Source organism: Corvus cornix, chromosome 5 (genome assembly GCF_000738735.6).
Source record: "Corvus cornix cornix isolate S_Up_H32 chromosome 5, ASM73873v5, whole genome shotgun sequence".
NCBI classification, from domain to species: Eukaryota; Metazoa; Chordata; class Aves; order Passeriformes; family Corvidae; genus Corvus; species Corvus cornix.
This window is the reverse complement of record NC_046335.1, coordinates 49,171,806-49,197,977: the sequence shown is the minus strand read 5'-3', so window position 1 is coordinate 49,197,977 and position 26,172 is coordinate 49,171,806. Positions and strand designations below refer to the sequence as shown.

At 39.9% G+C, this 26,172-nt stretch overlaps 2 protein-coding genes across 4 annotated transcripts; one reads left to right on the top strand and one right to left on the bottom strand.

Annotated features, from left to right (window-relative positions):
- Nucleotides 1-20: 20 nt before the first annotated feature.
- Nucleotides 21-6,911, top strand: LOC104685708 (L-lactate dehydrogenase A chain). Of its 2 annotated transcripts, none has more exons than XM_039552411.1 (8): nucleotides 21-153; nucleotides 1,623-1,757; nucleotides 2,471-2,588; nucleotides 3,300-3,473; nucleotides 4,261-4,434; nucleotides 5,245-5,362; nucleotides 5,790-5,913; nucleotides 6,093-6,911. In XM_039552411.1, exons 2-8 carry the CDS (start codon nucleotides 1,632-1,634, stop codon nucleotides 6,255-6,257), a joined length of 999 nt encoding a protein of 332 aa, XP_039408345.1. In that variant the 5' UTR covers nucleotides 21-153; nucleotides 1,623-1,631; the 3' UTR covers nucleotides 6,258-6,911. The 2 variants fall into 2 exon arrangements, with proteins under 2 accessions (XP_039408345.1, XP_039408346.1); XM_039552412.1 differs by having other exon boundaries at nucleotides 36-153; nucleotides 1,626-1,757.
- A 442-nt stretch (nucleotides 6,912-7,353) lies between these two features.
- On the bottom strand, nucleotides 7,354-26,145 carry TSG101 (tumor susceptibility 101). 2 transcript variants are annotated; one of them, XM_010394188.3, is made up of 10 exons: nucleotides 26,038-26,145; nucleotides 22,555-22,639; nucleotides 20,632-20,697; nucleotides 19,884-20,047; nucleotides 18,411-18,537; nucleotides 16,156-16,222; nucleotides 14,439-14,533; nucleotides 9,491-9,693; nucleotides 8,301-8,540; nucleotides 7,354-7,688 (listed from the first exon to the last, which is right to left on the bottom strand). In XM_010394188.3, the coding sequence occupies exons 1-10, from the start codon at nucleotides 26,077-26,079 to the stop codon at nucleotides 7,599-7,601; spliced, it is 1,179 nt and encodes a 392-aa protein (XP_010392490.1). In that variant the 5' UTR covers nucleotides 26,080-26,145; the 3' UTR covers nucleotides 7,354-7,598. The 2 variants fall into 2 exon arrangements, with proteins under 2 accessions (XP_010392490.1, XP_010392566.1); XM_010394264.3 differs by having other exon boundaries at nucleotides 14,439-14,530.
- Between the last annotated feature and the right edge of the window lie 27 nt (nucleotides 26,146-26,172).

Genomic DNA, 26,172 nt, shown 5'->3' with positions numbered 1-26,172 from the left:
CCTCTCCCTCTCTCTCCACCCCGACGTGTCGGCGGGCACGTCCCCAGCACCGCAGCCCGCCCGCCTCACGTCAGCCGCCCGGCCCGTATTTAAGGCGGCGGCCGCCACCTCCCCCGCTCTGCCGCCACAGCCGCGCTTGGGTGAGGACGCTCGGTAGGTGCGATCGCCGTGGCGGGCTGGGGGGGTGCAGGGGGATGCAAGAACGGGGTTTGCAGGAGGTGCTGTCCCGCAAACCTCCGGGGGGACTCGGTGGAGCAGGCGGCGCCGAATGGACAAAGTCTGCTCCGCTCCGCCGGCTCCCCCCGGCCGTGGTGGTGGCGGGCACAGCCCTGGGCTTGAGTCCAGCCGGCGCGATTTCCACTCACAACCCCGCCATCGTCCCCTCCCTTCATCCCCTTGAGCCTCCGTGGATTAACTTGCTTCCCTTAATCGGTGCGTGTGGCCCTAGGGAGCGATCCTGCAAACGGACTTGAGGATGGGCGTAGGGCTGCGTTTGAAATACAGCATTAGTGGACCACCTACTACTCCCCTGACTTGTTTGTTTAAGGGATATGGCACTCTAAAAGCAAAAAGTTTTTGAGTTTTTAAGTGTAACAGACGTGCTCTCATCAGCCTTGCGCATTGAAGTGCTTGTAGTGCAAAGGGAGGACTTAGCACGTGGAGAGTGCACTACATGGCCACGCTGCTGGAGGCTTCTGCAAATGAAGACTGACGTAGCTTGGCTGATTTTTCCTAAAGAAGGGCACTCCTAGCTTCCTGCCCCTCCCCTCAGCCCCAAAACTTACAGTCCTTAACTGCTGCTCTGCTTGGCTTTTCGTGCTCTGAACGAGTCGCCGCCTGTTCAGCACTGGAGAGTCGTGTTGTGTCTGTACTTGCATCCGTCTGTGCAGCAGCTCCTGCCCTGGGCTCTCCAGGCTGCTCCCAGTGCAGCACCATTTCCTGGGAAAGCGTGGTGTTGGCTTCGATGCAGAAATGGGGATGAATGCACAATCCTTCGTCATCATTGTGCCCGTGGGCTGTCAGAACCCATCTAACCAGGATGCTGTGCAGCTGGCAGCTAAAATGTGAGGGTGGGAGAGATGGTAGCACCAGACTCCAGCCATCTTAATTCAAAACTGTGCAGTTTCATTTCAAAACAAATTCATGATGTGGAGACTCATGCTGTGCCTAAAAAGGGCTTGCCTAAGTGTTGCACAACTTCAGCTCTGGAAAGGCTTCAGGGCACAGAATACCAGTTTTTCAGGGTGAGAGAAGAGAGTTTGCCAGATTGTGCTGTGCTTAGAAGTACTAAAATGGCTTCCTGTACCTAAATGTAATATGGATGGTCATTTAGAACATCCTACTGCTGCTGCTGGAGTGCCACCAGCTACATAATATAATCAATTGCTCTCAGGCTGCATTTGAGGCAAAGCTATGGTGAGCTTGATCAGAGGATTGTCATCAATAATTCAGTTTTGCAATCATTTTGTGGCATACAGGCAGTATTGCCAGATGTTTTATTCATGTGTTTTGTATCCATTTTTGTATCATCCTGGAATAAAGTCTGTCTTGCTGGATACAAATATTCTGGTGTCAGTAAAAGCTCCAAAGCTTGGAGAAATAATCTGTTGCTTTCCTTTCAGCAGTGCACCATGTCTCTCAAGGATCAGCTCATCCACACTCTCCACAAACAGGAGCACAGTCATGCCGAAAATAAGATTAGCGTGGTTGGTGTGGGTGCAGTCGGAATGGCCTGTGCCATCAGCATCCTCATGAAGGTAAATGGCAAGCTTGGGAGGAAGCAGCAGAAGAACCCGAAACCTAAAAGAGGGGGAAAAAAAAAATCTACCATATTAGATGAACTTCTGGTTATACAATCCTTTGTTTGGGCCTGAAATGAAGCAACAGTCTTGAAGCTATTGACAGAGAACAAATAGCTGCAGTTCTTGTAAACCAGGGTTGCCTCAGGATCAGATAGTATGTTCTTTATGTATCATTTTATGAGCTGCATTTACCTTTGTGGGACTTGCAGACTCCTTTTTAAGTAGGAATTGTCTAATAGCCTAAATATACAAAAAGATGGAGAACCGAGGAGTTATTTTTTGTCTTGAGCAGTGTGGTCTGGAAAAATTGGTCCTTGACACTCTGAATGACTTGTCCTCTGCATTCAGCTACCATATTGAAAATGCTGGGTTTAACACCAGGCTTGCATTTCTTAACTGGCAGTTAGGTTATGGATGAACTGCTATTAAATTATTCTTCATTATTGTCCTGCTAAATTGTACAGAATGTGGTTATGAAAAGTACAAAGTGAACTCAAGAAAGTGTATATCCCAGGGGACTTATTGAAGGACTCTGGGAAGAAGTGAAGTGTTAGAGATGAGCAAAATTGTTTAAGTAGGCTTTAAAATAATTGTAACTTCACAGTTTAAAAACTGGGGGCTTTGCTCCAAGAGGCAGTAAACTTACCATTACTCTTGGTCTCTTGTAGGACTTGGCCGATGAACTCGCCCTTGTTGATGTTGTGGAGGACAAGCTCAGAGGAGAGATGCTGGATCTCCAGCATGGCAGCCTCTTCCTTAAAACTCCAAAGATTGTCTCTGGCAAAGGCAAGTAGTTGGCTCTCATGTGCTCATTATTTTGAAATGGAGATAGCCACTTCAGGTCTCACACTGGACAGCCAAGTCTAGCACTTAGCCTGTCACCCTAATTGTTGGGGCGAAAGCTCATGGATATAGTACTCAGCTGGTATATTTTTTAATATACCTTCTTATGGCCAGTCCAGCTAGGAATTTTCTTCCAGGGTTCACTACTCATTACAGAAAGATGAATTTCTTAAGTACTTGTGCACCTTAGAGAACTTTATTTCACAACCAGTTAACCCCTGAACTCATTACTGCTTACTTCTGATAACTTTTAGTGGGAGCCTTGAGTAGGGCAAAGGCTTAACCAGCTCATACCTTAATTACAGTGCCCACAGGTAGTAGGTTATGAGGGCAGAACCTTCTTCCTCTTCTACACAGCACTTGCCCTGAGTGATACCCCGACAGCTACCCCTAGTCCCATTTGTGGCTGAGAAGCATGGAGTATCGCTGCCTGCAGCGATACATGGTACAATGCTGCCATTTGTGGCAATGAGCCACAGTCTTAAAATAAAATTTAACTTTCTATAGAGGCTAAGTCTCCGGTAACAATTACCAGGGAATTGCTGCACCCTCAAAGTTGAGAATTTGAGATCTCGGTACAGAAAGGAAGTGAGAACTCCTGTTCTGAGCCATGTGTAGTAAGAGGTCATGTTTGACACAGCCTTTTGTCTGCAGATTACAGTGTGACTGCACACTCCAAGCTGGTCATTGTCACTGCTGGTGCCCGGCAGCAAGAAGGAGAGAGCCGCCTTAACTTGGTCCAGCGCAATGTGAATATCTTCAAATTCATCATTCCCAATGTTGTTAAATACAGTCCTGACTGCAAGCTGCTTATTGTCTCAAACCCAGGTTTGTCTTGTGTTGCCATAAGAGGATTTGGCTTAGAGAATAGTGTTTTTCAGTAAGGTGACATTAGTGCACAGGCTTTTAGAAAATACTTGTGCTGGGGAAGAGATGTCGCCAGGGAGACCTTGGAGAACCTTCCAGTACCTAAAGGGGCCTAAAAGAGACTATTTACAAGGCATGTAGTGATAGGACAAGGGGTAACTGCTTTAACTGAAAGAGGTATATCTAGGTTAGCTGTAAGGAAGAAATTTTTTATTATGAAGGTGGTAAGATACTGGAGCAGTTGGCCCAAGGAAGTTCTGGATGCCCCTTTCCTGGAAGTAGTCATGGCCAGGTTGGATAGAGCTTTGAGCAACCTGGTCTAGTAGAAGGTGTCCCTGCCCATGGCAGAGTGTTGGAATGAAATGATCTTTAAGGTCCCTTTCAACCCAAACCATTCTATGATATCCATATAGCAACAACTGTCATCTTCCCTCTCCAGGCTCAGCAGTTTGGTGTTCTGAGGAATAAACTTAGGTCTTCAATCCAAATGACCTTGAGCTCAGTAAGGTTCACTGATAATTGCATGCATAGCATAAAGGCAGAGCTGAGAGACTTTAAAAGCAGTTATTAGGTTGTGTAAAACAGACATTATGTTAGTCCACTGCAGTGCCTGGCCACGAGCACTGCTCTGTGCTCTGTTCCATGCAACTAGCATGCAGGTAAAATGCTTACAGATGAATGGAAGGTACCATCCCCATTATTAATTTGCTCACGAGTGGCACTTGTTACCCCCTTGTTCTCCCTACAGTGGATATTTTGACCTATGTGGCCTGGAAGATCAGTGGCTTTCCCAAACACCGTGTGATCGGTAGTGGCTGCAATCTGGACTCTGCCCGTTTCCGCCACCTCATGGGAGAAAGGCTGGGCATCCACCCTCTGAGCTGCCATGGATGGATTGTTGGAGAGCACGGAGATTCCAGTGGTAAGGGTGAAACTGGGCTGGCTGTTACACAGAACTCCCTGATGCTTTGTTTGCCAGAAACACCTTGAAAAGCTACAGCAAAACATTGCTCCAAAACCTCTGCACTGCAGCACCTTAAAAAGGCCAGTCCGGATTTAAGTCTTTTGCTGCACAGAGTAACCCTAGATGATCTATATTTGACCTGAGTGACTGCTTGAAAAGGTCATTACTGTAACCTGAGGTGGCTAAACATTTCTAGGCTAAATTGTTCCCGTAACTCCCAAAAAAACCCCAAACTGAAGCAGGAAGATGATAAAGTTCTCTGCAAGGGCCTCTCAAAGATCTGTACCAGACCTAGTGGCAGTCACTCAGCTGCCATCTCTTAATTACTGTACATAGGAATTGAAGTGCAGAGGCAAGTCTGGAGGACAGGAGAAAGCACAACTTTCTCCTCATTTAACCTGTACTTTTCTAAGCAGCACCAGAGCAGTACTGTCTGCTTCCTGACACCCACCAGAATGCAGTTGGAATCAATTCTTGTTTTGAGAAAACTTTGCAAAATATATAGTGACTGTCACTGTAGTTCATGTTGCCCAGGTATTTCACTTTTAAAAAGTTGTATTGAAACTTTGTGACGCTGTGTATAAGTGTTGATGTGCTCCTAGGTTCTCAGCCTGCAATTTAGACTTGCCTTATAGGTCATACTATATTTAAAGTCATAGCTAAATCCTAAGTGATGTGTTGCAGATTAATCCAGGTAGATCTTATGTGAGCTGTTAATTTGAGAAGGACTAAGTGTTGTGAGAAAATTAACCTACGTGCAACTTTCAGTACCTGTCTGGAGTGGAGTGAATGTTGCTGGTGTCTCCCTGAAGGCCCTTCATCCAGACTTGGGAACTGATGGAGACAAGGAACACTGGAAAGAGGTCCATAAGCAGGTCGTGGACAGGTAAATACTGGTTTGGCTTTTTTATAAATTTCAACACAAGAACAAATCATGAAGAGCTGAAAAATCTCTGAACTGCAGTACCCAGATCCAGAATCCCTCAGTAGCCCCAAATGTCAGGACGCAAACATAACAGAACATGAAATAATATTTTAAGAAGCAATGTAGATTTGGCAGTTAAATTTTCAGGATTAGTAAACTTTAAATTAGGGAAGAGCTTAAACAACTAGGTTTCCAGTATAATTGTGTGGACTAGTGTAAAATGCAAATAGAATTATTCACTGCTGAGTTCATTTTGGTCCTGCCAGCAAATCAGTCAAGCCTTCTGATGCCTCCAAATTGATCAGGACACCTCCAAAAGCCTTTCTTACAAACTTGAAGTGTTTGGTTGATGGTACTTGTTCTTTAATGAGTGCCTGTGTCTCTGCAGTGCCTATGAGGTGATCAAACTGAAGGGGTACACATCCTGGGCTATTGGTCTTTCTGTGGGAGACCTAGCTGAAAGTATTATGAAGAATTTGAGAAGAGTGCACCCCATCTCTACAATTGTTAAGGTGAGCAGCCCCTTTTTGCTAATTTCTGTTTTACTGAGAATTAAGTATCTCTGGAATTCTGAAAAACAGTGATCACTTTCTAGTTTAATTTCAACTAAATTTAGTTTCCTGATAGGATATTCTATGACATATACAGGCATAGATAAATTCCAGCCTAACAATCCTTATGTACTTTTCAGGGCTTGCATGGAATAAAAGAAGATGTCTTCCTAAGTGTTCCTTGCGTACTGGGCAATAATGGCATCACTGATGTAGTAAAGATGATCCTAAAACCTGAGGAAGAGGACAAATTAAGGAAGAGTGCAGACACACTGTGGGCAATCCAGAAGGAACTACAGTTTTAAACCTGCCCAAGCAGTTTTTGGCTCTTAGCAGTCTAATGGGTTTAGTGGTTTGTCTTACGTTGCACTTTCCAAGTAAGTCAAATCTTTCAATGTATTATCTCAACTAGAACACACAAAAAGCTCAAATCTGAACAATGGAGTTTCCTGAAGATAGCATTAGGAAACTAATCTGGGGTTTTCCCTGCTCACAGACACCCATGTTCTTAGCCAGAGCTAGATAACCTTAGTCAGTCTTGTTCAGTGAAGTGGTATGACAGAAATCCAGCAATCAAAGCAGCACTGCCTAAAAAACCCTTTGCCTTTTCCTCATGTTGGTTCAAAGGAATAAGGAGTAAGTAATTGCTACACAATGTGAAACCAAAGACTTTTCTTGAAGTTAAAGGATTGTCAAGCCAATTGACCAACCTTCTCTGCCAGCTGAATAGCTTCAATATTTCACTATTGATAGGTCCAAGTGTATTTTCCTAACACTGCTTTGGAATTTTTGTGGATATTTTCTTCTTAGAGAACCTTATTTTTGTGTACTATATCAGTCTAGTTGTAAGTTCTGTCTCCTGAGCATGTTTAAAAAATGGTAAGACTTCTATGTGCAACAAGACAGTGACTGTCCAACTGTAGTACCAACTACAACACCAAATAAACCACAAACTGTTATTTCTGTCTCCTTGTTTTTCTTAATAGGGCTTTGTCTCTCCCCCATGTAGCTCTGTTTCCACACACCTGAATCAATTCTATTTTTCAAGTCCCACTAACTCCAGTATCACCTGTGCAATAATGTTATGTGTGCAGCTGTGCTGGAGGCTTCAGGTAGTTATGTAGTTATGGAATTCTCACCCAGTTTTTTGAAATGAACTTCTTCAGCGCCAACAGTAACAAGAAAAACCTTAAGGCAAAGGCTCAATCTTCAGCCATGCTGGTTTATGGTGCTGAGACCAAGAACCGTTTGAGTTTTCAGTTTTCACTGGTCCTAATAAATGTGATTTTTTCCAGTTTGGTACAACATCTTCCAAATCTCACAAGTAAAGTGAAAGTATGGTTAAGCTGACACTGCATAAAGCAGGCCCTGTTTGAAAAGAAAGCACATCATACACAGTTCTGTAGAGGAAGAAAATATGCAACAAGTTTTATTCAGCGTTAAGTCCACCAGCACAAAGATTACAGGAGATAGAAAGTGCATTAATAAAAGCTAGTCTTTACCAAAAAGAAAATATATTATTGATTCAAAATATCTTACACTTGAATGATGTAATAACTTACTCTGGGCACCTACTGATTAAGAGAAAGATCAAGAGAGTGGCTGCTTCAAAAGGAAATCTAACTTCCCAGGTAAAGTCTGGGAATTTAGTAGAGATCACTGAGTCCAGCAGTCTTCCTTGCTTTCTGCATCAATGCCCTCAGCTGGAACTGCTTGCGAGACAGAAGACGTACATGCTGCAGAAAGAAAAACAACAGCTGCCTGTTGGCAAAGTTCTGATAAAAACTTCATAATGCTGCAATCCAAATGTTCAAAGCACAGCACGTTCTATGACCCAAATGGGATGTCAGTTTTTTGGAAACACTAAATTCACTATTCTACTAAATGGCATTTTCTTGGCTTAAAATGACTGGCAGGTGGCTACCAAATGCAATCACTACAGTTTATTTTTTGTGATTTTTAAATTATTAATAATTAGTTATTTATTATTACAATTTAATGAATTAGTTAACTCCACACATTCTTATCAAAGTAATAATATGCACTCCAAGGTGAAATCAGACTCACACACTTCCCATGGGCCAGAGAATTGTTCTTCTAACAGAAGATAAACAGAACTAGCAAGGTACACAAGAAGGAAACAATATGACTTTCTATCGATAATGCTTTTAAAATTGGTCTTTTAATTCTGAAATTACTTTCTAAAATTTAAGCTTGAACATATAAATACTTCTGTTCCTACAGGATCCTTTTCTGTGAGGAGACCGTGAACATTAGTAAGCTGAACCAAAGAGTCCAAAGTAAACACATTTAAAATGCACATCTTAGAAACATCCCATGAAACCTACCTTTAAAAAGACATCTAAATCTATCACTCCACGTCTCAATGCTTCCCCAAGGTAGAAGATGGTGTCTTCAATTGCATTTTCCTCTGCATATAAGTTCAGGATCTGCTTGTAAAGCGGTGCTGTAGGAATAATAACTTCATCTATGTCATTATTTTCTGACTGACTTTCCATTTTCTCTAAGGCAGAACTGAGCTCCTCATCCTTCTTTTTGAGAAGTTCAATGTTCTTGTCAACTTCAGCCTAAAAACAATTAAGATGTTTATTTACCTTCTTGTGATACAATTGTCTAGATGAAAGATTTCTGGACATACCAGTTCATTCCGTACTTCTTTGCTTACTTCGATGATGATTTTAACAAAAGAAAGAGCTATCAATCTGTAGATTTCAGATTCTTTCCTTTTGAAAAAGTAACATCTGCTTTAGATAATGCCAATCCATTACCCATTTAAACTGTAGAGAAGGCATGCCAACACTCCAAGTATTTCCAAGTTGCTACATTAGGAAAAATAATCCTTTAAGCTAGCTAAAGATAATAAAAGCAAAGCCAAAGTAATTATTTTCTTTGGAGTGTGGTATCCCCCAGTTCTCTAGTCCAATTAATAATTTCTAATAATTTTTTTAAACCACATCTGAACACTGAGCTGGTTTCAGAAACTCTTCATCAATCCCAAAATCTTACTCCTGAGCAGCAGTGCAAGGAGCAGATGGACTAAGCGGAAGATGCCTTAATGAAAAACTGCAGGAATTTCTGAGCATACTGTGAGTAGGGAGAGACTTCTGGGAAAGGAGAAGTTATACAAGACAGGTTATACAAGGAGGCTGTGACCAAAATCAGTGTTCTCTGCACTAAGACACTGAAATGTTCTCCAGTGCTGCTGTTACACATTATTATCAAGAAACTGAGAAATAATTATGAAATAATCTCACACCACTAACAACTTTCACAGGAAGGATGGGGAAAAATAATACTGTGCCTCTACTACCGAGCAATGACATTTGTAAGACACATGCAGGACACTGCATCTCATGGTCACTGCTATTTCTGACTTGTTTCAGTCTGAGCACATGCACCCAACTGCAAAAGACAAACTGCACTGGAAGCTTTGTTTTTTTCTATCATGCTTAATAATTAATTAATTACAAGCTTCTGTTCACTGCTAGGAACAGGTAGGCACAGTGGCTCAGCTTACCACTTCCTGATCCAGGCGAGTTACCATCTCTTCCAGCTTCTGGTGTCCTTTCTTCAGGTCCTCTTCTGTGCGTTTCAAGGCGTTGAGCTCAGCTTGTGCGCGATCCATCTCCTCCTTCATGCGCCATCTCAGCTTGTCACTGACCGCTGAGATGAGGGAAGCACGGATGGTGTCCTCGCTGATGGTGCCATCTCTGCTGGGTCCTGCACAAGAAGGTTTCACAAGCATAAGGTTAATGCTGCCCTGCACTGGCTGCAGTATAAAGCCAGTTGGAATTGCAAGTGGCCAAGTTGCTGCATGTACTTCAGCAATGTGAGACAGTAAAATAAACTGCTCTCCATAATAATTTCCAGAAGCAGCAAAGAGACCACAGTGAGAAATCATAAATTAGTATGGACACAAGTATATTTAAGAGTATGCACCCATTCATTCACTTTATTCATTCCCATATACACACTCTTTCTTAATTTAAAAATGGGCTGGCCATTTCCTCTGAAGTCTATAAATGTTATTAGTCTGAGACCTTTTAAAGAAGAGTAAGAGTTAATGGCTGGATGTATTCAACCACAGTTAATGTAACAGGTGGCTTGAGACAACGAATTTGCCTACTACAGGTATTATTTTGGGGTTTTTTTGGTTTTGTTTTTGGAATTGCCTGGCTTGGTAAGGAAAGTTCTAAACTAGGAAAGACAAAGGGAGAGTTACAGAGACAACCCATGCAGCTCAAGTGGGGATACTTCCAGGAAGGGCATGCAGCCCAGGTTCTCATGGGGAACCACCTTGACACCTGCTGGAGGGACAACACCACCAGGAACACACAGTCCAGAAGATTCCTGGAAAGTACTGAGAATACCTTTCTGATACAGATGCAGCTAACGAGGAAAGATGTGCTGCTGGACCTTATATAACTAACCAGGAATGTCTCACTGGAGATGTGAAGGTTGGGACAGCCTTGGCTACAGTGTCCATGAGATCATGGAGTTCCATATCCCACAAGGAGAAAGCAGGGCAATGAATAAGACTGCAACCCTGGAACTCAGGAGAGCTACCTCTGGCCTCTTCACAGACATTCTTGGAAGAATTCCATGGGAATTTACCATAGAGGGAAGAGGGGTCCAAGAGAGCATGTGGATATTCAAGGATCACTTCCTCCAGGCTCAAGAACAGTGCATTCCTAGGGGGAAGTGAGCAGAAGGATCAGGAGACCCAAATATGCTTTTGCAAACCAGCCTTTCAAGGATAATTTCAAGAGTCTGTCACTAACACACTTTTAAATAGAAAGGTAAGTACTTAGTGTCTGTCACAGGAAGTGCGACGTGTCTCCAGACCAGGGAACTCGGAGTGCTCCAGAGAATGTGAAGTGGCTACTGGTGATATTTATCACAAACCACTTCAGTTATTTTGTGGGAATAACTGGAGGGTCACAGTTTCCCCAGGCTTGTGCCTCACACCTTGTAGATCACTGAAATTTCAACTGGATTGTAACAACTACTGACAAAGCAAAAATTACAGCACCTTTTGTGCCTAAACTTTCCAACTCCTATGAATGAAACGCAGAGTGATTTGAAGCTCTGTAACCACAAAGAAATTATGCAAAAAGAATTTTTAGCAGAGTATCTTTTTATACAGAGACACAGCGACCAAAACCCTGAAGCTGTTACAGCATTATGTACATCACATCTCCCAGTGCCCTAGATTTCAAAAAACTACAAAGTGAAAATATATTCATCACTGCTCATGTGACTCTTCTATAGTTGAAGAGGGTTTTTTTTGACTTCTGCTAACAAAACAGGACTGCATAAATTTGTGTCTCTTCCCTATGTTTTTTACTCTGTTCTTGTCCACACAACCTACACCAAGCTATATGGGTGAAAAAATAAAGCTATGCAAATGAATGACAGGAACTACAAGAAGAAGCACATCATGCTTACTACTCCACCAAAGCCTTCTAAAATACAAAAAACATAAATTTTAATCATTACTAATGTGAGCACTTTACATACATATAAATTGCATCAGAATATTAAAAAAAAAAAAAAAAAAAGCAGATTACCACTGAAAAATAAAGAGATTGAATTATTAAACAACTGGTGCAAAGACAGCCTTAGGGAAAATATGAGTGTCCCAATACTTCATCTGATTTACAGTTCTGGCCTAAAAAATTCACCTTTTTTGCCAGTCAACAAGACAATTTACAAAATTTGGTTAACTGTTAGAGCCAGCAACAGAAGTTGTCAAATAGCACCATACACACAAAACAGGAATCCATCAATCTGCTTCATATGAAAAGGAGAAAAGAACAGCATTTTCTACATGGAGAAGTAAAACTTGAACCAAGTCAGTCAAATGATCTGGGACAAAGAGTTTATTCACTGTTTAGGACTTCCTGTTTAAGGCAGACAATTGTTCCCAATCAAAAAGACCTGATTTCCCTTCAAAAAACAGCATTAGCACAATTTTAGTTACTGTTTACTTTACACAATGAATTATTCTCTAACACAAAGTCAGAATCAGCCAGGACCAGTATCAGTAGAACTTATGTTTACTTCCTTTTCTTATGTTTCACTGACATCCCTCACTCAGGGAGTTTTTATGCAAGGCTCACTTTAACAGTAAAGTAGGACAGAGGAAAAAAAAAAACAAAATCACAATACACTTAATACAATGAAAGTTCACACAGAAATGCCACCAGGTAGGGAAGAGGTCTTTGAACATAAAAAGCATAATTTTAATACAGCTGCATCAATGTATCTTCTTAAAGAGCATGAACCCGTACCATCTTCTGTCACTTCCATAATTAGCCCAGCTTGGGGAAGATTTTATGGCACATGGTCATTAAATCCATAGAACTCTGAAACCTTTAACCTTTACTAGGCAGAGTCTGGTTTCAGAAGCGACCTTACAGAATCATCAAACCAGTAACTGCATCAGAAAGGTAATTAATGGCATATGACTGAACAGAAAGAAAAAGCCTGAAGGACTACTTGAAAAAGCAGTGATTGTTAAAAACTTGAGCTACTTTGCATGAACATTTTCATTCAGTTCCAGCTAGGCTCACTATAGGAAACACCACCACTACCCACATAAAACTCTGAAGTTGTAGCAACTGATATCCTCCTAAATAAACTATTACAATAAAACACAGCCAAACAAACAAACAAGCCAACAAACTGTAAAGGAAAGAAAAATTTTCAGTTGAAAGGAAAAAACAATACTCTACTGTAAAAAACACCCAACAAAACGAACACAACAACAAAAACACCTCACAATATTGCAAATATAAGGGATGATTAAAGGGATGTGTTTGCATTTCATCTGGCACAAGAGATAAGCCACGTAAAACAGGTGTAGGAATTTTATGTTGCTGCAGCAAATGAGTCAGTGTAATGTTAAATGGTCACTAAGAAACCTGGCACTACAACACGGTATCACAGATGATCTAACTCGGGACTGGAAGAGCCTTCTATCTTTGGCAGATATTGCACCTCCATTCATCTTCAGTGGGGGTGAAAACAAGGGAAAGAAATGAAACAGAACGTATCCATATTTTAAATTAACTCTCTGCTACATAAAGGCAAAACTGGATTTGTTTGGGAAAAAAAAATTGAGAAAACATTTGTTTGAGCAGAAAGCCAACGTTCCCTAGAAATGTTATCAGCTCCCTACAGGAGAGCCAGTGGAGAGCATTAGTTCTCCAGGACACAAGTGCAGCCCCACAACACTGAGCACTATTTGAGGTACTTGGGGACAGCAGCTTCCTTGCACTGTGCGTGGCAGACCCACATCACCTCAGAGTGGAGGGGACCACTGAAGCAGCCAAGAACTTTCAGAAAAGACTTTCCTAATTGAAAAGGCTGAAAGAACTTGGACACAAAGGACAGGATCAGGCACAAGAAAAATACAACATACAACTTACTGCTGCTTTCAAATTCTGTAGTAACAGAACTCCTCAGATATTTTAGTAAGAGTAAAGTAGAAGCATCTCTCTTCCCTTGCCTTGTCCCCATGTATGTGAAGCAAAATCACAAAATACACACAGTTCTGGAAAGAAAAGACATTCTATGACTCTAACCCAGGCCATTCCATAAATAACTGGGAATTCACACATTAAATGAAGAATCCATGGAAGTACTTTTAAATTATGGTGCAAGACACTACAACGGATTGATATCGTGAACAATGTCACAACACAATCTACACCCTCACCATACAACGGTGCCAAAAGGACCATCAACAGCTGGAAAGTTACTGCACCAGCTTCCCACTTAACTAGATGATACTTATCACTGGTTCCCAGTCTTCTACACATACACTGAAAGTGAGGGGCAGGGTGGAAAGCAAGCTCGTGCCCTGCATCAGCAAAGGGCCATAGAGCAGCAGACTGGGAAAAGACACATGTGAATACCCTAAATCCTGATGCTGAAGGGAACAATGGAGGAAGTGACAAGTAGAGATCAATAAGAAGCAACAGGGAAGAGGCTGGAGAAGAAACTCAGGAAAAATGAAGCTCATTCCAAACTGCTACTTTAGAAAGTTACTATTTTTGGAGGAAAGAAAGTGTAACTAAAGAGAGTCCAGTAGATGCTAAAAACGACAACAAAAGTATTTTTCTAAACCATGAACAGAGCAATACAGACAATCAGAAGTTACCTACAGTTAAAGGGTGAGGAAAAAAACATGTAGTTACATGCAGTGCTCTTCAAAATATTCATAGAGCACACACAATGTATTGTGTAAACCCAGGAATTTACTGAATTTCCGACTGAATAAAATTTAAGATGAAGGACATAAAATGTATTTTTTTCTTCCTCTGAATAAATTTTAACTAGAGATCAATACTTTGGAAGTTCAGAGTAAGAACAACATATTCCTTTTTCCATTTTATTTCTTTATATATCAGTCATATGGAGAAGCTTTACTTCAGAGAAATCCTTTCCAAGGTACTCACCAACAGTGGTGACAGGAGGCTGAGAAGGGTAGTACTGAACACTAGTGGTTGCTGGAAATGGAACACCAGCTGGATAAGGATAGTTTGGGTAGCTGCTTTGACAAAGAAAGACATGCTAATGTTATGCAACTATTAGTAAAATATCATCCACCTGTATTATCTTTGTTGCCACCACGCTAAACATTCATTTACATTACAAAATGTTAAAATTGCAGGCCTTCTTCCTGTTCACATCAACATCCTTCACAATTGGTATTTCTGGTATTATTTAAGATACCTCTTAATCTGAAACTCTATCTCATTATTGCCTGGTCAACATTTGGATAACAAATTCTCCTAAGTCTCTCAGTCTTGCTATAGGAAACCTCACAAGTATCCAAAAGAAATTATTCTAGCTACAAACTCCCAAACAGCAATCTCAAATGAGTAATTTTTAATATGAGAAGAGTTAAAATCACGACTGATGAGCTGCTTTATGTAAACCTAAAAATCCTGTGCAAAATATGGTTGCAAGGTGAAACAAACTCCCCCAGAAATTCTCAGTCCTGCTCTGAAGGACGAAGAAGGCAAAAGTATTCATTTGCTCACTGAAACAACTATGAGATGACATATGACAACCTACAACACCTTTCTAAAATACATTTGCTATCAACTAAAACAAGGACACAAATTAGTCAGTACTAGACTGACAAACACCTGCATGCAGCAGAGTATTAACTATGGCTGTAATTAAACAAAGTGGTCCACAAACCCATGCAAAATATAAAAAAAAGCATATTCTGTCTCTCTTCAGGTAACTGCAAATTTAATAGTTCTTAAAACCTTCCCATTAATTCATAAATTATATATTTTAAAAACAGTTCTTCTATTACTTTTGTACAAACAGAGCACTTTAAATAAACATATTTAGAAGTAAAATCATGCTGTAAGAACTTATAAAAATCCCAATTTTTCACCTCTTAAAACATAACACTCCCCCTCTTCCCAATCTTCACAGGTGTTTACATTTTAATTTTTTTTTTTAATCAAAATGCTCCATATTAGAGCAACATCTCATATGCTCCTACCACAAAATCAGGACATAAGGATATTAATAACAAAACCAATTAATTATGATGTAAAAAATATAAGTACCCACTAGGAGGCAGTAGTCAACATCTCACTATTTACTCAGACAGATCTGCAAGTCTTCTGGAAATGCTTTATTCTGAACTATAATATAGAAAAAAATCTTGGCTAATACTAATAAAAAGCTTTTAAAGTAACTTTGTGTCCTTCAAATTCCCTTAGAGTGCTCTGAATTAAGTCCACATTTACACTGGAGTCAAGGTTTGTATTAACTCAGCAGTGGTTTTTTTCAATTTTTGAGTTCCTAATTAAATCTTGACTTCCAGAGGTACATTTCTTTGTATGTCATGTTAATATATCAACCTCATAAAAATATATGAGTGAAGGAAGATAACAGCTAGGAGTTAGGTAATTTCAAAATCTATTTATCACCCATATATATATTTTATTTGAAGCAACACTAAGCAAGCTAAACCTTCATCCAACTTTCTTCTGGCTACTGACAAGAGTTCAGCCCTCACTTTTAACAAACCCTGCTAACATGAATAATTATACAACAAATGCACCATAAGAAAATACAACTATGATTAGACACTCTTCAGTGAAACTCTCTCTGAGGTAAATGATGATGGTTTAAAGGAGCTCTTACCTTGGGTTTGGAGTGCTCGATGGTGGATAGGGAGATATTCCACCTGGAATTCCTGGCACATAGGAAGCTAAATAAAACAAGGATTTTGTGTATTTTTGCATTTCAGAAGTTAAAACCCTCAATGTAAAGAAGTTCTTCCTCACATACAAAAACAACTTTATTGTTATACTGATTTTTTTTCTTAATCATTACTTTAAACTAATCACTGCATGGATAAAAATAGGTTTTATTTGAAAATGCACAACAAGTACGTGTACCAAGAAAAAAAAAGAGCCTGCAGCAAGGTTCAGAAAACAAAGAAGCAGCATGTTATTAAAGATGACCCAGCTGAAGAGCTGTCTCCATGTTTTATACAATAGCTGAAAAAAGAATTTAACCTTTCTAGCCAATGATTTTACTCATTAAATAAGAAGTGCATAATTTAAGTACTTTCAGAGTAGTTTATTATCTGTTTAATAATCCAACCATGTCCTTATCCAGTAATTTCTGCTATTTAGAAGTTACATTTAAACATTTGTTATCAGCACATATAAAGATCTAAAGCTTTAACAGTCTTGGCAATTCTAAGATTTTTCTTGAAAAGCTGACAAAGATTATGTTTAGGACATACTTATTCCACATTTCTAGCAATTTTTGGAATATTACATCAAGTAGCGCTTTTTTTTTAAGAGCTGAGCTATTTCCACCCTTCAGTGCTTTCAAATGATTAAAATTTTTGTCAAAGAACTTCATTTCTTCTTAAACAATCTATCTAGAACTTGAAAAAAACCCACACGTAAATGTCTGTAAAATAAGGAAAGTCTGATTACACTAGTAAAACTAAGGAGCTATTAATAATTTCAAAACCCCAAAACATTTTCACTAAAATTACTTAATCTGTGAAGTAATTCACAGTACTTCAATTCACTTCAAAATAGTAATTCAAAGCACTTCAGCTTTGAGTGACTACAAGAGTAATCAAGTGTGGTTCATTGGAAGTTTGTCCTTAAGGCACAAGTCACAGCTTCTGCTAAAACTACACTTATACTGACCCCCACTGTTCCTGGAAAATCAGGACAATCCAATCACCTGGTGCTCTCACAGGCAGGGTAGCCACAGACAGGCTGAAAAGTCCCAAACAACACCTGCCTTTAGTCAATTATTCCTAATGGTCCCATTTATGTTTGCTACCCATTTTCTCACAGGTTAAGAGCCTAAGACCTTGCTAAAAATGGGTTCTGCTGTAAATGGCAATGAATAGCACTTCAGCTTTTCAAATGTAACACTGTGACCAAGTAAAAGCCGTTATTTCAACAGAAAATGGACACAGCCTTAAAAATCCAACAAAAATAATTAACACCAAATACAGCTACTCTGCCATTAAATTCATGTGGAACTGTTACATCATCACTAAAAGATCCCCACCTAACCTGCTTCCCCTCCCCTACTGTCCCAGTCTTTGGCTTGAGGAGGTCTATGCTACTGTTTTTTTTGGGTTTTTTCCACCCAATATAGTCTCCTCCTGGAAGAATTTCTAGGATTTTCTGTTTCTCACTTCCTCTTTTTCCCCTACCTACATATCATCCCCAGTCTTTAAAGTAAGATGCCTCCAGTACTTTAAATAAAGAAATGATTTTAAAAGTCTTGAGGAATGTTGCAAGAAAATAAGAATGGGTACCAAGTCAGAACACCAAATGAACAGAGAATAAAGAATAAAAAAAATCACAAGGCAGGGTTTTTTTTAATATTCAGCCAGCAATTTGAAAAAAAAAATAAATAAATAAACCACACAAACAGGAGCATAGGCCTAGGAAACACAAGCAGTAAGCATGCTTGTGCTTATGAAATCAATGGTTACTGGATACTTAAAAGATGGGTTTGTATAATTAGAATAAAAAAACTGAGATACAAAGTTATTTGAATAATCTCTTTTTAAGTCTAATCTTGAAATGCTGACAGGACACTGGTTTATTGAGGAGCTTGGGGGCGATTGAGTGTGTTCTGGTTTTGTCTGGGTTTTGCTTTGTCATAATACAAACTTGATTTCTCCCCTCCAAAACCCAAAATCCCCCCCCAGATTCTTAGACTCATAGAACCTTTTAGATTGGAAAAGACCTTTAAGATCATTGAGTCCAACAAGGTACAGCCCAGGTGAATTCATTAGCCAGCAATATAAGAAGTAAAATGCATTATTTGTGGGCAGACTGTGCAGGGCAACAATCCCTTTGAAATACTAATATGATTATTTGCAGAAATCAGTAGTGATGAGCACTTACTGGTTGGTGGGCCTGTTGCCTGGTAGGGTGGGTAGCTGGAGGAAGCAGTAGGCCGGGAAAAGACTGGAGGTTCCTCTCCAAACACAACAATCATGACCTGGATCAGCTCCAACAAGTCTGACTGGGGCTGGGAGAGAAAGCAAATCACAAGTTTTTCATTTTGCTAACAGAGAGTTTAACTGACTGTAGCAACAAAAGGATACCACTCCTTTTATTTGTGGACTTAAATTTTCGTAAAACGCCTATCTCTCTATCTGTATACATATGTGCATAATTAACTTCCTTTCTGGATTCTCTTACAGATACCAAACCCAGCCAGCTTGTACTCAAAACCATATAGCACAATACACCAGCAGCCACGTTTACACCCAGAATAAACTGGGTCATACAGATTTCCATAACAACTGCAGGACAATAAATGACTGGGTACAAATACCCAATGATGGATTCTAATAATATTTTAAAAAATTAAATTCAGCCCCCAACATGAAAGAACACACAGATCACTAAGTTTTTTAGACATTTCAATTTCATACAGCACAGCTTTTTTGTGCTCCAATTCAGAATGTCTCAATAAAAAAAAATATTCTAACCCACTAAGGAGTGGCACAAACCTCCTTTAAATACAGTTAAACCAAGCTGCTCTGTTTATAACTACTTAATATAGGCATGATTTCATTTTGCCAAAATAAGAACAAGCATCATGAATGCAGTACCAGATTAAATATCCCAATTCCAAGTTTACTTAGCTCTATAATCCACTTACTTATTTTTACCAACCTCTCAAACTGAAAGAGTTCTGTATTGCCTGTACCTTAGGTGATCATCTTGCTTTGTGCAAGACCTGCATCCTGACCTGGGCAGTCTTTTTCCACTATTGCCATGCAAGTACAGAACTACCACCCATCCTTAATAATGTATTCCTGTTAATCCCTTCTTACAGAACTATGCATCTTGTATCATTTTTCTATTCTTGTCAAGACAGTTTATCTTCTTTACAAGTCCATGTTTTGGCCAAAACTTCTATGAGGGCTGCACTGCTCAATGCCTCTACTTGTTGGTAAAGCAAATATATCCATATACATGAGGGTCCAGGAGTGTCTACATAAAGAAGTACAAGTGCTTGTACATGTCTGTTTAACTCACAGATGTTTTAAATAAATTTATAATTTTCCTTCTGTAAATATTCTTATCTCACAAATCGTCACATCAATGTCCTGCCAGCGGAGAGGACACCTTACACTGCACTGTATAATCAGACAAGTAGTAACTAAAGATGCAATTACATTCAATAACCAGAACACAGAACGCAACATCCTGAATTTTAAGACATTCCAAAAAATAAACAATTTATTTTATTTTAAAAATGGTTTCAGATCTCCAATAAAAACTATGGTTTTTACTAAAAGTGATACAGCTATCTCAAAGAATGCAGAATGAGCAGTTTGGGAATTTCAAGTTCCCTATACTTACATATTTCCACTCATGCAGGTAGGGAAGGTATATCTTTCCATTTGCATCAACATGCTTCCCAGTTTTTATTGTCATAGAGCTAGTGGGTTTAACAAAACAAATTGGGGGGTTGAAAGGGTAGGTGTCCAGCAGCCACAAGCAAATTGGGATATTATATGTGTTACCTAGAAAAGATATTTTGAAAGATTTTCAAAGTTATTTTAATTCTTCAACTGTCCTCCTATATTCATAATCATAAAAAACTCCTAAACCCAGTAAACTCAAATGTACAAAGTTAGAAGCTGAAGCCAAAATCTACTAATAACATTCAGTGAATAGGTAACACTACGGACACAAACTCAACATTTTTCAGAACAATTTAACTTTGATTTACAATCATTATTCATCACTAATACACAATCTCATTTGTTCTACAATGCAACATTACAAGACTCTAATGTGAATTATTGTTAGCTGCAGCAATAAATGGTTTTCAACCCTCATTCAACTGACAAGCTTGAAAAAATGTGCAATACTGTAAGAAAAGAGATGCTACAAAGCTGTGAAAGACTGAAGAAGTGATGCTCAGCATTCAAATTTTATCCTGCAGAGAACAATTTCTTTAAAATATTTTACTTTGGAAAAGTAAAGCATTTCAAGAAAAGAGTGATCACTGAAGTGGTGAAGTTGAATCAGGACAACTCTAAGTAATTTTTTCATGTAATTTGGGAAAATAATGGGGATAATGAAAGTTGTAATAAATGCATACCTCTGTAAGGCACAGGAATGGTTCCACTGAGGCTCATCAACTCCCTAGATGAACCATCATTAAAAACTGAAAGGGAACAAACAGTATTTTTAAAACAAACATATTGGTTACATTAATCTCTGTTCAGGTTATACGCCACCTATTTATTGGCATAAGTTTTCACAAGCTACACACATATAAATATAAACTCAGCCCAAAAGGTTCAGCTCTTGCACATTTATGGATTAGTAAATGACTGTTCACAGTCAGGTAACTCCTTATGAATAACACACTTCTGAGAAATGAATGACTAATCATTGCTAAACTACCTTCTCCATAAATAAAACTGTTTCCTCATTCAGTGACCAAGTAAAACGTTGGAAGCTTGCAAACTTCAAGTAACGCAAATTGCTGCAAAGATAATCTGAACTCAAACTTGATTTAAAAAAACAACTGTCATCTGAGGTTTATAATTTCTTATGCTTTGTTTAAAAAAACAGGTGAGCAACAATACTGACAATTACTGGGCCACAGGCATTTACTACAGAATCAGTAAAGGTAATTTAACCAAACAGTGACACACTGAAGAGGAAGAAAGAGTGCTTGACTCTTTGCCAAATCTTAGTCTTAGTCACAAACTGCACAAGAACTCCGACCTAAATTTACTGAGCCACTGTATTTAGTTTTCTCATACTTTTAATCCAGTTCCTTATTCTTGCCTGAATAAATCAGCTTCTGTTGAGGAGGCTTTTATCTTCCTAATTCCACCTGAAAGTTTCTAGCCATAATTCAAATGTAGGTTACTGTGCACAATTATTGTGGTGCTGATGTTCTGCAAAGGCAGGTAGAATGTGTTGGGATTTCAATGGGAGTATATATTTCATTATGAATATGAACTTGAAAACTATCTCATCAGCAATGTAGCCATTTTCTTGCAGCTGATGTCACTGCTACAAATAATGTCGATTATCTGTAAGTGATTCTGTGCTTAGCCTCTCCCAGGCAGCTTAAAGAGCATTAGGGAACACAAATGGCTACAGCTCAAGGATATCTGGAATTGTGATCACCATCCTTATGCAAACTTGTGCAGCTATTCCAGCCACAGTCCTTTCACTCCTGTTTTGTTTCTCCAGTCACTGCATGAATTTTAATTTCTGGGACAGCTGCTGGCTTGCAGCTACTCAAGTTAAAACTAATTCATCTTTTACCTGGCCATGTCCCTTCTTAATATTTTTTAATCCAGATATACAATTTAAAAAGCAGAAGACTTTAATTTTTTTGATGATGTGTTAGTAATATAAGTTAGATCACAGAGGAATCCCACAGGTGACAGCTAAAAAAAGGTGACCATAAGAAGACTAACCTCAGCAGCTATGCTGGCTCATGATATACTGTGAAACCCTAGATATCATCTTCATTTAACACAATTAAATTTAAATTAACTTACAGACTTTTAAACAGCTAACAAACAGTGATTATCATCAATAATTCACATTACAAAACCCTCATGACAATTTTCTACATACTTGACTCTGTTTTCTTCATACTCTTAAGGACTACCACAATTATTTTAAATGAAGCATTTCTTCATTGATTTACAGTTCTTCCTACATAGAATTTTAAAAAATCTTTATATGGCAGCAAAGCTGAATTCATGAGCTACCAGCAATCTCAGGACACCAACTGACGGCAGCAGTGAGTGATTAACTAAAAGTTAAGCTGTGAAAAATGTGACACTTCTTGGCACATTAGACAGTTATTTTCTAAAGTAACCTTACTATGTTACTGAGTCTGTGTTTCTAAAGAAGTATCGATGTCAAAGACAAAAAAGAGAAACTCACGTTATGTTTTCTGGTTTTAATCTTTTTCCCCCCACAAAAACTCCACAATACATCTGAAACATGAATAATTCACAAACAAAAATTTTCTCATGCACAGACTAACCATATGAATCCATGACAGGTTTGAGGTCCTTGTACTGAGTAATAACACTGGTTGTCTCCTGTATAGTTAGGTCTCTATACTTATACTGGAAAACAAAAGAGAAAGGAATTACTTCAGAAGCTAAATTTTTAGTGTAATTTAATTCAGTTTTTTATTTTACCTGACAGGCAGCATTTATGGAAGTTTATATCTATATATGGACATTCTTCTCCACTTTTAGTTTGGAAAAAGAATTTATTTGTCCATATTACTTAACTGACCACTGCCTATATAACTTACTGAACTTTAACAAGGTGTTAGGATGTTTTTAGTCTTAACAAGGGTCTATGCATCAAGTGATTCGGGAAAAGCTATTACATGTTCTTTCACGTTCTACCATAACCAAATATATCTTAGATGTGTGAATCTTAAAAAAAAAAAAAAAAAAAAAAGCCTCTCCAAACAAATATGGTGATGTTTTGAACATTCCTGAGAAACAGCTATCTAGAATCTGAATCACACAGATACACTTCATAGCACTTTTCAAAGCAACACCATATTTATCAATCACTGATTAGCATTTACATGTATTTTATCAACTAGAAAGCAGACATATCAAGACACAATATTACCAGTAATAATACTGGTTTTACCCCTTTCCTTTTATCAGGAGCAGGGAATAACAGCACAGATGACCTGTAAACCACAGATACACCACCACAGAATTCACCAGTTTTAGAACTATAACCCACTGACAGCAAAGAGGCTCCTGGGCAACAGAGAGTTGGCTCACCACAGAGTGCAGCTCTCTTTAGCCTTGTGGTCATTCCTCCTGATAATTACCATTAAAAAGAAAAGCCAGCAGTGTGGTCCCTTGACAATCTTTTCGTCTAATATAATTTAAAAAAATTGCAGTCTTCAGATGTCTTAAGGAACATAGACAACAACCTTTCACTGAACCATGGCAGGAAGACGAAGGGCCCAGCAAAACGAAATGTCTAATATCCAAAGAATGCAAATGTTAACAACATCTGAACAAATTAATTCAGACATTATCCAAGAGCAAACTGTGGTGCCACAGCTAAAGGTCACCTTGGCTCTGACAAACACTCATGAGCTGTGAAGCTTAGAAATTAACTCTTCTTCCTGTCACCTCCAGAGACTGACAAGGATGCTCCTCCTGGGCATGACAACTCAGATCTACTGAGCAGAGACGAACTCACCACGCCACTTCCCACAATGCCACCTCAGCCTACAGAAAGCACCAGCACCTTGGGTGATGCTGTGACTGATCTTCCTCAAATGACCAAGGACAAAACAGCCATGTGGTCTGTCTGCAAAACGCTGGTCTGTGGGACAGAAAGCAACCCCTCCCACAGGGATTCCTGTGCGTGCGGGGAAGCACCAGCACAGACGTCAATCGGCCCCTGGATGCTGTTTTGGTGGGAGGGCTGCAGAAAAGCATCTCAGCCTCCTTTGGAAAGTGGGTGAGGGATTGTGAGTGTGCATCAGGGGCTTGACAGAGAGACAACCTTGTTAACATTTGAGTAGATTCCTCCCTCCCTCCCCAAAACTTGCCAGAAGCAGGAACAGGCATTGCTGGAACCTGGAGGAATTTGCATGTACACCAGCCAGAGACTGGCAGCACATACCCACACCGCTGCATGTGTCATTGCAGGACAAATGACAGCTGGTCACCAGCTACTTCTAAAAGGCGAGGCCTTTTCATAGGAACAAACCTTATGGTGCAGGATATAGCCTCAACAAGATTGGCATAATCTATTAAAAAGAAAACTGGATTCTGCTAACAGAAGCTCCTAAAAAGCACAAGGATCACAAAATGGTTTGGGTTGGAGGCATCCTTAAAGATCATCCCGCTCCAAGCCCAAGGTAGGGAACCTTCCACTAGACCAGGTTGCTCAGAGCCCCATCCAGCCTGGGCTTGAGCACTGCCAGGGATGGGGCAGCCACAGCTTCTCCGGGCAACCTGGCCAACCTCACCACCCTCACAGTAAAGAAGTAAGCAGAGTCAGGCTTTAATTCCACTTTTGGCACAAGAATCTCAAGTCAGGTGAGTCAAGGAACTGATAAAACAATGCCTGCCTGCTCAGCAGGCACACTGTGAATCTGGTACGTGGTGGTTGGTAGGGCTGATAAACCACAAATCTGGTTATCTGGGGTGCTTTCAAAAATTAGGCACAACACCTGAACATTAAGCAAACATTTTAATATCTCTATTAAAACAAAGAAAAATAATATTCTTGCCAACTGTTTTTACAATGAGTAACGATTACTTAGTAGAGAAACGGTTGAATGATTTCAGCTGCTACCACAAACAAAATTAAATGTTAAATTCAGCTGTTAATTTCTGTACTTGGATCAATTTCCAAGAAGTGTCAAAATCTCTTTGGAAAATATAAGATCCTAGTGATTTCTACAAAGGTAAGTAAGACTGATTAATTTGATTTTTTAATTTCTAGACTTTTTTTTCCCTTCTCCATTCTCAGATGCAAATGCATCCCCCTCATTTTACATATCAGGAAACAGATCACAGAAAGATGAAGCTTTTCAAGATCTGACAGCAGGTAAATACCTGAAGTTAAATTAAGCACCTAGGTTCCCCCAAACTAGGGTCAAGATTTTGTTATCTCATACACTGAACTATTCAATATGGGAAATGTCACTAAACTTCCTTCTCTAGAACAGAAAGTATAACTATTTTTGAAAAATAAATATAATGAAACAGCATCTTTATTTTTCATCAGCTACAGAAAGTCAGATGGGAGGATAAAATGAATAAGTACAGGGGAACAAGAACATTGGACTACCTTAAATTCTATTTCTCCTATGGCACAGCAATAACTAATCTAGCAAAGACAGGTGTATACATAGATGACCTCATTTGCTGACACTAAGTATTCAACACTCATTTTCAAACTGATAAAAAAAATCTGCTTTATGACTCCATGCAGGTGAATGTGCCTTCGGTGTTGATCGGATTCTCAACTACTGTATTTCATTTCAAAACGCTGCAAACATGACTAGATGCTGCCCAAAAAATCCAGAATCCTCCCCCCCAGACAAACCCGTAGCTCCCCCTAAGCGTCAGCCTTAGGGGTTTTCATTCCAAGCTGCTGGACAAAGCCCAGTTTTCACCTGAAGAGCGGCACGCACGGCTCTGCATGATTCGGTGGTTAATGATTTGCCTTCCAAGAGATTTTCTCGTTTCCTTACACAGGCGCGGTAACAAAACCCACCCCACCCCGGTCAGTGATGCTGAGCTCGCCTTCCCCCTCCTGTAACCGGGGAGCACAAGAGCCGTGTGCCCCTCACGGCGGCTCCGGCCCCGCCGGTGCCTGGCACCGTCCCAGCCCAGCCCCGCAGTCTGCCACGACCATTTTAGGCTCGGAGCGCCGTTCCTCCCTTCCCGGCCCAACCCGCCGGAGCCTCCCGGCGCTGGGGGGCCCGCTGCCACCTGCCCAGCCCGGCCGACCGCGCCCGTACCTTAGCGAGCATCTTCTTGAGCTGGCTCTCGGACACCGCCATGGTGCCGCCGCCGGTGCCGCCTGCCCGGCCCTACATAAACACAGGAAGCGGCCCCGCGCCCGCTTCCGGCGCCGCTTCCGCGCGTCACGGGGC